A 15,585-nucleotide genomic window follows, 5' to 3' on the forward strand; every position below is an offset into this window, starting at 1 on the left:
CATTCTGCATCATTCATACAGTGGGTTTACACCTGATGATAAATTGTGCTCAGCTGATTTACTTCATGCTATTTATCAGCTCAGTCTGAGTTTTATTACAAGTCGTCCTGTCACACACACAGCTGTACATGTATCACAGCAGCCATTCAGCTTCACCTCCTTCCCCGTGGATGCTGCTAACCACTTACACTCTGCTACCCGCCTCGGGCACTGCTACAGTAAGTATACATGATTGTGATGAATTGTTTCAAATGCAAGGCCACACTCATCAGTGCTTTGGACCTCTTTAAAAGGGGCAATGCTGTTAAATAAGATGTAGGACTAAGCTGCATCAAATGGAGCTCAGAAGGCTAAAAATGTCTTTTAAGGTGAGCATCTATTTTTACGTCATCCCATCATATCATGTAGAAGTGATACACTTGAATAAATCAGGAAGCGAAAGGAGGCTGTACTGACTGGGAGCAGCTGACATTAGTAATTTGTTTATTCCAAAGGATTTGAGATTCATTAAGGAGCAAGTGAAAAGGAGGAAAAGAGGAAAGGCCTCCTGCCGGACCTTTCTTTCTTTCTTTCTTTCTTTCTTTTTTTCCTGCTGAGTAAATTCGACCATGTCGCTTCCACACATACACACACCTCAGTCCTTTATCTTCAGTGTCACAACCAACTGGTCATACATCAGTGGGCCATCTCCCCTGGCTCTTAGTAGAGTTGGATGAATGTGTTTTGTGTTTGGATCTGTTATTAGTCCTCCCAGGGGCAATTACAGGCAGAGACCAGTCAAATCTGTACTAAAGTGTGCATAATATAAATAGATGGTGATCATTAGAAACACTTCACCACGGTGTTAATCATGGGAAAGTGTGGAAAAAAAAGTCATCTTATTCTCAGTATGGCCACCGACCGGCTCCATCCACTCAAAAGGGATTTACGAGAGAAAAAAAAAACATATGATAGCTAAAAAAAAAAATCCTGACATAGGAGAAATTCCACTGTGGCTACATTAACTACGATAAATTGATATGGAGGTAAACCTAGAGCTATTGTTCATCTGGATGAATAGCCACTTACTCACAGCCCCTCCACTTCCAGGGCTTCTCCGCTCGGTCCCTTAAATTGATTGAGGAGGGTTAGTGCAAGTCGCTGATGTGGGAAACCTGCTGCATCCCTCTGTCAGCAAATGGATGGCATTTCTACTGCTCCTGTAACAGCTGTGCTCCAAATTCCTGACCTTGGCTTTCTCTTCTCTGACTGTCACAGTCCCACCATTTTCTGACTTACTAAGTGTGTGCTTGGACAGAATGAAACCGCCAGCGATCCCCATTGTGACCCCTTTATAAGGCCTGACAAAGGATAGAAATTTGTATGTGAATGTCCAGCTGCGTTTTGCGAGCGAATCATCAAGCTCAGCAGATTCAAGTTTAGATAAAAATTCTCCTCTGGCTGCTTGTGTTGTCTCGAACTTGTGCTTTTGTATTCAAATTAAACAGATTCATGCTCATTCGTTTCTAATTTATGGCTGCTGGAGCCTCCCCAGATAGCAAAATAAATCCGGGACAGATGCCTGTTTTCCTCTGGCCCAGTATACGCCCGGTTCCACAGCCTGAATCTGGCCCATTTACAGTATAATTGTCGTAATTGTCTGGAGCCGCTCTGGTGTGCGCACGCAAAAAATCAGCCAATACCGGAGGATAACGGCCGGAATCTGGAAGGGAGATGTGGAAGTATATGGACCAGGCACAGGTCTGGCCGATGACTGCAGTGCATCCTGGGCCAGAAGTTTCATTTTGCAGTCTGGGCCCCTTATTGGGACTAAGTGAATGACTGATCAGTGCTGGTTAGGGGTTCTGTGTGGTCATAAAGGAAGAAACAGACGGTGCTCTGGTGCTATTCAGACAGTGAATTCTGAATGCAGGTTGTTTAACTACAATAAAATGGCACTCTATGCTGCCTACCATTATGATGACTCCCAGTTCAGCTTGCCCACAGTCTGTGGGTGTTGTTACTGGTCTGGGCAGCACCTCAAGTGCTTTTACAGCATCTCCCAATTTGCAAAATCCTCATTTATGGACCATATGGGGTTTAGCCTTTTTTTTCATATTGCATTTATGTTTTATTATGATGTTTCACCGCTTGAACCTTAACAGGTGCTCACAGTCTCATAACTCCGCTGGTGCCAGACTCCCAGAGTACAGACACTATGCATCGTCTGTCTATAAACTCTCAGAGAGACAGTCAATTTAACATAGCTTGAACATCACATGAATCTACAGGGAACTTTATTATGAAAACAAGAAAACCATTTTGCACGCTGCATGGCAATAAGGATTTACCTCAGCTGTACGGAGTGGAGAGGTAAATTAAAAATAAAAATTCACACCCTCTTATCTACACACAAAACTTGAAAATACATAGAACAAGGACAAGCTTCGTCCTTCAGGCAAGCTATCAACGGCTCAGGCAATTGATGCAGCTATAGACTTACCTCTCTTTCACTGTGGTGAAATCATTCATTTAGGTTCCAGAATGAAGCCAATTTCACTAGAAATTGCATGAAGAGTGACAGTGTTATTATCAGATTTCATATGAAAAGGAAAAGCACAACATTGTTTATACACACATTAGTTACTACAGTGTCCTCTTTTTGTAGAGTACTTCAAACTTTATGAAAGACTTGGTATTAGGTATTTGAAGGACTTTTGTCACTCCTCTATTTCTTTTATATCTGAGCTAATCAAATTTTCCAGATAAAGACTGAAAATCATGGATCTGTTGAAACCTGACCCAAAACCCAACAGCTTTGAACACAAAGTGATCAATCAATAGTTTGAGTGGATGCAGATTGTAGTCCAGTGTCCTTGGCATGATTTAGTTCATCCTAGGAGGCTGGCTGAATACACCAATTATTTGAAGGCCTATTAACAGAAAGAGTGGTTATTAAAAAAATATATTTTCCTCCCAATTCATGTCTTTCTAATAACAGATGTATTTTTTCTAAAAAGAGCCCATCTAGGATAAATGTTGAAAGCTTTGAAGGACACAGCGTGAGAACCTGAATATCATGATTTGTTACTTTAGCAAACACATTAAGTTCATTTTTGGCCACTTAGGGGCAACTCAACATTGACTATTACAACATGAAAACTTGACAGGGTAAACAGGTTAGCAAACATTTTCTTAGCAGATAGTCATCTAAAGCTACGTTTCTGGCCAACTTATACACACAAGTCTAAAAAGAAAAAAAGAAAAGAAAGAAAGAATTCACTCTGGTTTGGTCTCCACCAGCTCCTGGCTGAACCGAAATGAAAAACAGTGAGCTGAAAGACACTAAGACATGGATCAAAGTGATAATTCTGGATCAGTTTGTAACTCCATATGTGTCCCATCCCATACCCATCGTCATCTGAATGATTGTTGCTTGCTGTTAATGCCTGCACCAAACCATCTTTACAGTGATTTCTTTGTCACAGACAAATCAAACCTGTTTGATATGGTTACATATCAAACAGTTATGGCCTTGCCTCATCCAACGAGAGAAATTTGGCGACTCACCTATCTGAGCCGTTAAATACATATCGGAGGAAAGGGTAATTGCAAACAAGGGAAAACAATTTCAAAATGAAACAAAGTCCAAACATAGTCGTTTTAGAAACATGCATAAACATGACAATGCAATGAATAACAAACTTTATACAACAGTAATAATAATGCAAATGATGTAGAATTTCAAAGAGCAAAACAGTCTTGGGAAAAAAAATCCTGTTAATCGACCTGTGACCCTTCAAGATACTCAGTCTACTAAACTTATAGCACACATTTTGTCTTTGAGTGTAAATAGGTGGTAGATGTCAGACTTTGAAAAGTCTTTGTCAGAGTCTTATAGTGAACGGTAGGCATCAGAGTTCATTACTTTGTCCAAGCAATTTGTTATCCAGTAAATGAAACCTACTTAGCCTGTAGACTTTGCTACTACTACGCTTATCCACTGTAGTACAATTCATTATGCCAGCCAGCACTCTGTGGGTTTAAGAAGGAGCTGACCGCATAAAAAAAGAAGAAGCTTGCATTCCTCCATAGCTCAAATGACACCTGGAACACTGGGACTAGCTGACCTACATTTGAATCACATGGGGGCAGCGCAAATGGAATTGAAGTGGCCAGTTAAACTCGTTTTTTTTTAACTCATATTTGCAGAGATTTCTTTTCCTTGTCAAGGTTATCTGGAAGATTAATACGGCGCCGTGTGTTTTTATCACCTAGCTGCAACTGTGAGATTTTCGACTTTGCTGACGAAGAACAGCAGTGTACAGCGTAATTTGCATCTGTACTGTTTGTAAATGAATGTATGGAAACAAAAAAAATACCACTGCTAAAGGCTCCATTGCATGTGCAGTCATGTATCTCTATCTGTTGAGGTCACGGGATCTGACCTTATTTACTAAACTGATGCACTGTACTCATTATTGGGCGTCACTGCTGCAGAAAGAGCTGCCAGGAAAACATGCATCCCTTTAATAATTGTGAGTAAACATAAAGAAAAAAAAATCCAGCATAAAAATATCTAAAATGACATACCAATCACACAAGACTGTTTACACTTGCTGTTAGAAGATGCACGGTGCTGTATATTTTCAAAATACACTACAGTCTGTTTTGCATGTGTTCTGGGCATTGGTAATTACCACTACAACACACTGACACAGACCTTGAAGCTGACATCTTGATCCACTGCTATAGGCAGCTTTAATCCTCCAGATCCCCAACATCCTGACTCTTTGATTGTCAGTTTGATACAGCTCTTAGGGTCATTATAATAATCAATACAACACACTCCAGTCTGACAAGGCCCCAGGTGGGTTGGTGTATATGAGAATCAATTCCAAATATCTTTTCCTTTTCCTCCCTAATTAGCCAGTGCCTTTTTTTTAAAAGAAAAAAAGGGAGTTAATGAATTTTATTGGACTTAATTAAAACAAAGTTATGTTTGCAGAGAGGAGCCTTCAAGCACCAAAAGTAATCATCCAGGTGCAGAGCTGTTTTCAATTAGGACCTAATAGCCAAGTTATTACCTAATGACTTGTCCTGTGTTTCTTTTCCGTTTTGCATCCAGGAGTCATTTTCAGAGTCCGTGTTCTCTTTCATTGGGATAATTGTCCTAGAGGAGAGAGAGAGGGGCAGAGCAGAGAGGGGCGCAGGCAGATAGACAGATAGACAGATAGACAGATAGACAGATAGACAGATAGACAGACAGGCGGGGGAGCTGGAGGACGCGCAGCGCTGCCAGCAGAGCAGCAGTCCGATCCAAAGCGCAGCCGGGACTCCTTCTGGCGCCATGCGCGCGCGGTTCGGAGAGGTAGGGCGCGTGACGAACCGGACGGATGCAGCTCCTCGAGCTCCTGGCCGGGTACAGCACCTCCACAGCATCCTCAACAAGTGCGACCGGACTGTTGTGTTTCAGAAGACAAATCAAACCACAACCACGTCGGGAGATATGAACCGTTTCACCTGGAGATTCATTAACTTAGGAACTTTACCACCGTGTTATTGTTTCAGATTCATCCGAAACGTGGACGCGTGGAAGTAGCTGCTCCTTTTTTCTTTTCTTCCATGAACTGTTCATTTTGTAGTTTTCATTCATTTATTTATCTTGTAGAAAGGCTTCTTCTTCGACTCGTGATACACATGTGAAAACTACAGCTGCACTATATCGACCATACATCAGCTTTTTCTCAAGCTGAGGCTGGGTGAAAAACAAAAAAACAAAAACAGCTATGAATTCATATGAAGAGAAAACTCTGTCCTGGTAAGTACATTTACAAACTATATACTTGCGTATGAAGGTATTACCCTATATAGCCCACACATATTTGTAGTATTTTAACCTAATTTGATTGAAACCCGCAATATTACTAACAGTTAGTGCCTACTCTGCATTTATGCATCATTAGCCTTATTACATTTAAATCTTTGCACAGACCATATGCAGTTCTGCACATAATATACATTTATTTATATATACATTCATTAATTCAGAGATTGTATATATATATATATATATATATATATATAGAGAGAGAACAATTCCATGTAATATAACATTAATATGTAATATATATAGTTTTCTTTTTGTTTCAAATGTGCAATATTGAAATAATGTTTTAATATTAGTGTTGTAATAATATGATTTTACTCAAAGATGCAGTTGTGTCATAACATCACTACAGGATGTTTTTGGTGTTTAGGGTGTGTGTGTGTGTGTGCGTGTGTGGGGGGGTGTCATATCCTGTCCACACCTCCTGCTGAGCTCAGACTGACCAGGACGTGAGAGCCTTATTTAAGACTAGTGTGTGTGTGTGTGAGAAAGAGGGAGAGAGAGAGAGAGAGAGAGAGAGAGAGAGAGAGAGAGAGAGAGGCCTTTAGCTATGAAGCCCTTGCCAAAGACAAAGACAAAAAAAGGAAAAGTGAGAAAAAGAGTGACTCGGAGGGGCGTATGACCGCGAGCACAGCGTGGGGTTGACTGTGTGATCATCAGTGTAGCCCACCAGAGGGTGCGCAGTAGTAACGTGATGATCCTCCTGCAGGACAGAGAGTAATTTTAGAGCCCACAGCTGTTATTGTCATGTGCCTATATGAATGAGAGACAGAAGTCCTTCAAATGAGCAGAGAGAAAAAATCATCAGTGGAAGATGAGCTATTTTTACTTCTTTTATCTATTGTCCAGTTATGAAATAATGTGATTAGTATTGATATGCATTACAGTGCTCAGTCATCAGAGAACAATTCCATGTAATGTTTATTGTAGACAAACATAAGCTTTAACAAATTGAATGAGAAAATGCCCATAATTATGTCTCGTGCTTTATGAGATTTGCTAAAGTGGAATGGATTGTCCTAATTACATTATACATTTTATAAGCAGCATTATGGGTAAAAGTCATTCAGCCTACTCAGCTCATTCTGGAAACTGTGCTAGAAGGCTTATCTGAGTAAGTGTTACTGTATGGTTGAGTTTGCTTCCTCACATGTACGTTGCCAGGAGTTACTGCCATCTGTTGCCATCTCACCGCATTTAAGGAGAAACAATTTGTTTGAATAACACTACTTTCTTTGACTCTTTCAGAGCCCAATGTAACATATCGATTCCCGAGTCACTTGGCCCCCTCCAGGCTCTCTGAAGCTTCCAACGACCCGACAATAAACCTGAGATCACAGCTCCCTGCTGGAACTGGAATATGCTCAGTGCGCGGCTCGATATCTGGATGAGCTCTTTTGAAACCTTCTTCAAAAGATTATATGCAACTCTATCAAATCAATTCTGAAGGATTATTTTATGATAAACCCACACATTTGTGTGAATTATCTGATCATTTTTTGGGATTTTGAGACCTAATGACACTATTAGATGCCAAGGAACAGGTGAAACTATGATTGTTTTTGCCTGACAGGACTCTTTGGAGGTCGCTGCTGAATATGCAGGACTTTGCAGGGTCTGACATGCCCAAGAAATCCCCAATCTCCGACAACTTTGCCCTCATTCGGGGTTTGCTCTTTGGATTATTCATCGCAAGTGCTCCGGTGGTGGCTTGTCCATCCAGTTGTCACTGTATAGAGAAGAGCGGCATGACGGTGGTCCAGTGTATGTCCCGCAACTTGGAGAAGATCCCTTCAGATCTTCCCAGAGATACCGTCATCCTGCTTCTGGCGTCCAACCACATCACGCACATCCCCAACCATGCCTTCAGAGAACTGCACTACCTCCAGGAGGTGGACCTGTCCAACAACGACATCGAGACGATGGACGTCGGGGCTTTTCAAGGCGTCTCCGACAGCCTCCTCGTGCTGGATCTATCCAACAATCGCATCCAAAGCGTCCCCAAAGAGGCTTTCGCCCGCCTTCGGGCCAAAATCAGCCTCTCCAACAACCCGTGGCACTGCGAGTGCACGCTGCAGGAGGTCCTGAGGGAGCTGCGGCTGGACCCCGAGACGGTCAACGAGGTCATCTGCCACACGGCGGTGAAGGAGGAGTACGCGGGCAAGCCGGTGATCCAGGTGCTGGACTCAGGGATCAACTTCTGCAACTTTCACCACAAGACCACCGACGTAGCCATGTTCGTCACCATGTTCGGATGGTTCACCATGGTGATCGCGTACGTCATCTACTACGTGCGACACAATCAAGAGGACGCTCGGAGGCACCTGGAGTACCTCAAGTCTCTGCCCAGCAGCTCTCAGATCAGCAAGGACTTTGACACCATCAGCACTGTTCTCTAGCAGGAGGCGTCGTGGTGCGTGTGTGTGTGTGTGTGTGCATCTGTAAATATGTGAGTAAACGTGTGGTTATGTACAAATGACTAAAAAGCTGTTGCAACACATAATCACAAATGTTTTTCAGACTATAATTTTCGGTCCTCAGTGACTGAAACGGGCCCCGGCCTCATAAATATGATCTTTTGTATTATTTCATATTATTATTATTTATTAGTTTTTTTTAATAAGAATGAGCAATTCTACCTGTTCAACCAGGAAAGGCAGCAGTGTCAACAACAGTGATAGCACAAAATAAACAAACTACTCATAAAAGCCACATTTCCATGAGGGGTGACAGATCTAGACTGGAGAGATAAATGTCCCCACTCCGGTTGTCGATTCACGGTGTGATTGAATTTGGACCGAGATGAATGAGGAGGACGATGACTGTGATTTCCACCTACTATGTATTGATTGATTTACGTTCTTGATGTCACTCATAGACTTTTTAACCACTCATGCTGACATCAAACAGGCTGAAGTGTTAACATTTGGTTTGCATAAGAGTTGCAGAAAAGCCCCGCTGCCAATATAACTGCCACCCACAACATCATGCCGCCATGGTAATAATAAAAAAAAAAAACTCGGACAAGGAAGGCTGCCATATTGCATCTTTTTTTTTTTTTTTTTTTTGCACATCATGATAAGAAAAAATGCCTCTTTTATAACCGGGTGATATTATATCATTCAAGTCCCTTGGTGAGATGTTTTTCACAGAGGGTGACAGACTGGGATATAACCTCTGGAATAATGTGTAATGTGTCACCGGAGCTTCAGTTTGTGAGCTATGTGATAACTTTATAATGCCACACTGGGTAGAAGGAGGTTTAGCTCCACTCTACTGTGAGTTTCACAGTGATTTAAGCAGTGATTCCAGAAACATGGCTTTTTTTTGCGCTATTACACCACAGAGAGTTTTATTCAGCTGAATGTTTCATTAAATTCAGATGAGTTGATTATAGCACATGTTAAAAAACTGTAGAATTTTGTGAGTCCAGGTCAGATGTGCTGTATGGATGAATGTATTGTTAACCACCACCTGTTTTTTTTTTGTTTGTTGTTTTTTTGGTGGTTATTGGTGAACCACTGCAGCAAAATCACAAATAACATCATTTAATAACATCATCATTACATCCATTGATTTGATTGTAGCATATAACACCATTTGTTTGGACACAGAGTCAATATTATGCTCTTACTTTGTTGGTTAGGAGGTATTTGTGTCCAAGTGCCTACACTCTGGGAACTCTACACCATAGCACTGTGCACTAAGTTGGACAACTCGAGTGTCAAATTCTCTCCCTGTCCACCCTCGCCAATGCAGAACTCAGATTTAGCTACAACCTCTGCCCAGCCAGTCTCTCTGTGTGTGAAGCCTGGGGACCTGAGTCACAAAGGTGTTACAGCCCAATTGTCTACAGATGTGTGGGTTTTTCCAACACAAAGGACGAGAACGTTCCGCTAGACGGCAATGACGGAAAAGTCAAACGTTAACATGAGAAGCTTTTCTGTGATTGACGGCCTACTGTAGCTGTGTCTGTCCTCACATGGCAATTCCCGCTCATCTAGCAGATCCAGCAGGTTAAAACAAACACAATTAAATAAAACAGTTATTTGCAAATAATACTTGACCTACTGTAGAGGAGACTTGTTTTTAATTTAAATTTCTGTCTCGTCATCTGACAAAATAATCTTTTGATACTATTGTAGATTTCTTGGTTACAGAAGTGTCTGTGTGTGAGTTCTTGACCCGTCATATAACAATGTTTGTGCCGGCCAATGTGTACGCCCACTTTTAAGATCTTAAGGAATGCACATGCCATCTGTGTCGTTATGTAAAACTATGTCTTTAGCTGCGTTTGACCGTCTTGGACCACATGTAAATCGTTGTGTCTTTTCTTGATCTAAAGAAGAACGGTTCTCTGAGCTCATTTTTTTCTGTGATGGGAATGAAAGGGCTCCAAAAATTTTGTGATAATAATGTGATAATCACTTTTTCTATCTGTGTTAGCAGGTACTGTGTTTGTTTTACTCTCTCGATTTCAATGGACACCTTACCAGCATTTGGAGATTAAAATTCTTTTCCAAGACAGTTCCACCTCTTCAATGACTTTTATTTTTCCGCTCCACATGTGATAAATGTCCAGAAATCACAGCAGTGTTTTAGTTAGAGCTCAGCCTCTCCTTCTCACTTAATTAATTTACACTCCATGGGTTCAATAAACAACGTACAGTAGCGGCAGAAAAGGGAACATGTCTGTGATATTTTGTAGAAGCAGCAATATTTTCACCTTCCGTTGCTGTAAAATGTCACTGACACAAGGAAAAACCACTGATGGATGATATGAACACAAAATAAGAAAACATGCACTTTATTTTTGTTGCAGTGATTCATCAACAGTCAAGGATTCTTGGCTTATTTCTTCATGGTGGGGCAGTTTCATGATGGACCAGACTCAGCATTATCATGATGAATAATAGATTTTTAATCTTCCAAGCAGCTGCACCTGCAGCGTAGTTTGCCATGAGAAGACTGTCCTCCTGTCCGTGTCCGTGAGGTTTTCTTTAGTTTCTCTAGATTGTCTCAGAAATCTTCAGCATTGTGATATGTAGCTATTTCCTCTAGGTTGGTGTGGTAGGACGTAGTAACTTATTTTATTTGTGCAGTTTCTGGCAGTCATTTTAAGATGCAAATGCAGCCTGGCAGAATCTTCTCTCTGACTCTCATTAATCTGACCTGCAGACATTTTAATTTCTGTTCAGATTGAAATTTGCAGAAGCAGAGACAAACATTTAAAGCAGAAGTCTGACCCTCTGTTATTTTATCCATCTCATCTTCCACCACGTATGTTGTACCTGGTTGCATCCACTGCACTCTGAGAACAAAAGGTAAGATGGTTCACTTACCAGCACAATTATAATGCCCTACATCAGCCAACTCAGAAAGGAGCCTCTGGGCTTTCTACAGAGAGCACAAGGAAATTGATGTTAGTCATCTACAAATTCCTTTGCAGTCAACAGATTTCACTGCAGTTGAATGGAAGATTTTGGAACAAAACACCATCAAAACACCAAATTAGAATTAGAGAAACATTTTTAAAAGCAATCTGTGTATAGTCACATTCATCCAGGTCATCGTTATCTCTGGGGCAACAATTGAATCAAAGGCAATTTGTATTTGATTAGGAAGACGTTTCGCCTCTTATCCAAGGGTTCATCAGTTTATAACGCATCGGTCTGACTAGTCCTCACTCGTCTGACAAAACCCCTAAAGACCCAAGTATTTAGCCACTATTAAGGGGGTGTTTACCAAAGTACTTGATGGACAAGAGTTCCCAACTATGGCCAAGTGAAACTAATAACGGAATGTTACGAGCCAGAGTTGTTTTCAAGGTAAATTCATGCTAAATCACTTACGTGCGTTGACTTCAGGGACCATTTTTCAGCAAGCAGTCTCTGTATTTACCTCGAAAACAACTCTGTCTCATAACGTTATTATTATCTCATAGCGTGGTGAATGTGCAGGTCACAACTTGTCCACCAGAGCGTTTTGGAGTTGTTGGATTGTGATGAGTTTGGGGAAACCAAGAAATCCCATTAGCCTCTGTAGCGTAGCTCTGAGCAGCTCACGGCTCTGCTCCGCTGTTCTAAAAATAGCTTGCACCGACAAATAAAGGTATATGAACCTACTGCTATAGTATAGGGATTATGGCAATGGGCCAATTTGCCAAAATGTTGAACTATCCCTTTAAATACTTGGGTCTTTCTCCACTGTTTTGTCAGACAGGACTAGTCAGGTCGATGCGTTATGAACAGATGAAGCCCCTTGGATAAGAGGCGAAATGTCTTCCTAGACAAATACAAGTCCAGTTGCCTTCGATTCAATTTGTTGCCCAGAGATATTTTTAAAATATTCAGTATTTATAAAAGATTCCTGTGTATGGCACCTACAGAATGATTCGGGTGGGTGACTGCAAAAAGCAGCTGGTTAATGGATAACATAAATGTCATCTGAAAGAAATTCAATAAATCAAATCCCTAGTGTGTCTCACTGATGGTCCGAGCTGCCCAGTGACCCGAGGCTCAGCTTCTCAGTGACCCAGAGACTCTTCTGCTGCTCAGTCGGGGTCCTTGACATCAGGAGTCCTAGCTGGATTCCTAGCTGTTTGTTTCGTGCGTCATCAGTAGCAGCTGACATCCTTTTACCCTCCTGTGTTGGGAGTCTTGCCTGGTCCTGGGTCTGCTCCTTAGCTGGCCTGAGGTCTCCACCTGCTCCAACCTCCAGACCCCTCTCACGCGCAACGCAAAACATGATCTGGGTTTGTTAAGAGATGTCTGGAATCTGTCCTGTGGGAGGAGGTGCTGTCGCAGTCTGCTTCCAAGTTCCCTTCAGCCCCTTCCTTCTCTTCTCCTGAGCTGCACAATGTTTTCTCCTTCATCTCCCCAGCTCTGCCACCAGCTGTCCCTGGACTTTCTTCCTGTCTGCAGCTCATTTTGCATTCACCCGAGGTTTCCTCCCCGCTCGCACACCTGATCCCTGTTACCTCATCCTCTAAGCCTGCGTTTAAACCCTTCTTCTGTTTATGTACCCTTATTCCCCCTTTGTACTTATTGTTTGTATTTTCCTGTGTTTGAGTGCCCACCCTCCACCTGTGCTGATCCTCATCTCAAACCATCCCACGAAGGGAAAAGAAATATCGAACCTGGATATCTGATTTAAGTGGCATTCATCTTTAACTCTACCGTCCATAGCCCTCACGCCTCTCCGGGCTTATTTTCTTAGCATCCCAATCATTACCTTTTTATATTGTATCCTCTGTTGAGAGTGTAATTGTTATATTGGTTTGATTAACATGTAGAACGAGGCACTTCTATGGAATATGGAATGTGACCCATTTGTTCGGCTTCCTGTGTTTGTTCATCTTGTCTGTTTGCCCTTTACACCATCTGTTGACGGAAATATCATTAACATTTTAATTTAAGACCCGGACTCTTCTTCTGATGAGCAGGAGAGAGAGTAAGAGAATGTCCTCCACCTGACATATTATTGTACAGGTAAGACAAAGGAAGGAGAGAAAGAAAGAAAGAAAGAAAGAAAGAAAGAAAGAAAGAAAGAAAGAAAGAAAGTTCTTGAAAAACCAATGACTGCCCAATGTCAAGCCAGAGACCAAGTTGTTATACAGTATTTTCAGAATCCATTGAAGAATATTGAATTCCTTTAGTAATATATAATGTGGGCACAATGAAAAAAAGAAAAGAAAAAAAAGAATTGAAATATAATTTCCTGAGGAAGACCACCTGCGCTCTTTCTTTCTCAAGGCAGTGAAAACATGTTTTGTCAATATTTCTTCGACAGTGTTTATCATTTGTTCAGACTTCTCTCTGTCTCTCTCCCCCTCTCTCTCTGTCCCTGCTTCTTCTAAACAGCTGAGTGGCCGTTTTTTCCGTTAACCAGCTGATCACGTTGTTGCTGTCAACCTTTAAATCTGTTCTCCGTTTTCTGCTGTCAGCTGTCATTTCGGTTTGACCTTCCCCCCACACCATTCACCCTCAGGCTTCATATCCAGAGCTCAGGTCAAGCTCATCAGAGTCCGTCACATCCAGGTCTTCAGCCTGAGTCTTCTCCCCTGCCCACCACCGGCAGTGTCTAGACAGTGGGTGCTTTCCACCTCTGTGCACATCCTCCCCCTCACCCATCATGATTGGGTCTAATCACCAAGGACTCACATATTTTGCTTTTGTTCTCTTGTATTTGCACATGGTAATAAAACATTCATTTGCTCACTCAGAATGAAGTCTCTCCTGATTGGAATTTCATGGGCATCACCAGCACCTACAGTCCTTGTGGCTGTAATCTGACACGTGCTGTAGTCTGATCCACACCTGCTGTTCATCATTTCGGGTCAAATTATTCTCAACACGACCTCCCTATGTTGATCTCTTTCGATCACCTTCTGTCAGCTGTACCACCGCGCAAATCCAGCACCTGGATCAAAAGTCACTTTCTGGTTGTCAGTTGTTGTGTTTCACAGTCTCAGTTTTCTGTCAGACAGGAATTGAACTTTGGCCAAATCTCGGAGAGATGTTTCTTTGTTTTTGTCTGTCTCCCTTTAATGACAGAATAGAAAAAAAAGAATTCAAGATAATAAAAAATGTCAGCCATGACAAGAAATTATTAGAATCCCAAATCCTCATGTAATTTCACCTACTGACAGTATATATTGTGTTTTCGCTCAACATCTTTGAGGAGTGAAAATCATTTATCACTGGCCAGGATTGGGTTCAGTTTATGTAAAATATGACAAGATTTCTAAAGTGTGTTTTGTGGGAAACAATTTTTAGTCTTATCTTGTTTTGAACAGCATTGAACGTCTCTGGTGACATTTTAGATAAGGAAATCGCACTGGCTAATGAATGAAAACCATAATAAGATCTCTACGTAGGCTACACGACACCAAAAGGACACCCAACATGATAGAATTAAGATTGACAACTCCAATTTACAACAACCATAAAAATACAATTTGCAATAAAGACCTGAAAAGGCAGTTTCGGCTTTATAAGGGGTTCATGCTGCAAAAACAAAGTAGTTAAAGCGATTCGTGTTGGGTCTGAAATCAGTTGTTATATTTTACAATATTTTGAGTGGAACATAATAAAGATATCACTCTTCATACTCATTGAAAACACTTGTATCATGTCTTTTTCCCCATGCTTTGCCTGAAATCAAAGTTAAAGGAGACATTTGTAACATGATACTCTTACATTGCTAACGTTAGCATTCAGAGCTATTTACTGACCTGTCTATAGGAAATACTGCAGATTCAGCATCTGACTTCATTCTTTTACTCACCAAGATCTGATCTTCAGCAACACCAACTCCTGCCTTTGTCTTGTCTTTTCTGTTACTGAATTTAGCATGCAAACCAGTTAGCCTTGGCCTGTCTTGATGTTTCCGATAGCAACTCAGGCTCTCAAGTCTCACGCATTTGGCGTGTGACACACGCATTCCCACCCGTTCACACGCTCACACGCCACACATTGTATTTCTCACGCATTTTAATTACCATGGTGACGTAGGCTACATCAAGTTGCACGGCTTTAACAGTGGAACAGATTTGAGGGCGCACTGATCACACGAGAGAGGTGTATGACAACAACACTGTTACCTGTTGTAGCCTACTGGCCTCAGCCTACACTGATCACTGCCTGAAGACTTTGAAAGCAGCCTCTTAACTTCATGAACGTAGCTCAAACCGACCTGGTGCCTCAGCACAGCGA

At 41.6% G+C, this 15,585-nt stretch overlaps 1 protein-coding gene across 1 annotated transcript; it reads left to right on the forward strand.

Annotated features, from left to right (window-relative positions):
- The first annotated feature begins 5,731 nt into the window (after positions 1-5,731).
- On the forward strand, positions 5,732-8,652 carry lrrc3 (leucine rich repeat containing 3). Its single transcript, XM_085764688.1, has 2 exons — positions 5,732-5,800; positions 7,118-8,652. Exon 2 carries the CDS (start codon positions 7,468-7,470, stop codon positions 8,266-8,268), a length of 801 nt encoding a protein of 266 aa, XP_085620814.1. The 5' UTR covers positions 5,732-5,800; positions 7,118-7,467; the 3' UTR covers positions 8,269-8,652.
- The last annotated feature ends 6,933 nt before the right edge of the window (positions 8,653-15,585 follow it).

This window comes from Trachurus japonicus, chromosome 21, assembly GCF_045865225.1.
Source record: "Trachurus japonicus isolate A0001 chromosome 21, Traja_1.0".
NCBI classification, from domain to species: Eukaryota; Metazoa; Chordata; class Actinopteri; order Carangiformes; family Carangidae; genus Trachurus; species Trachurus japonicus.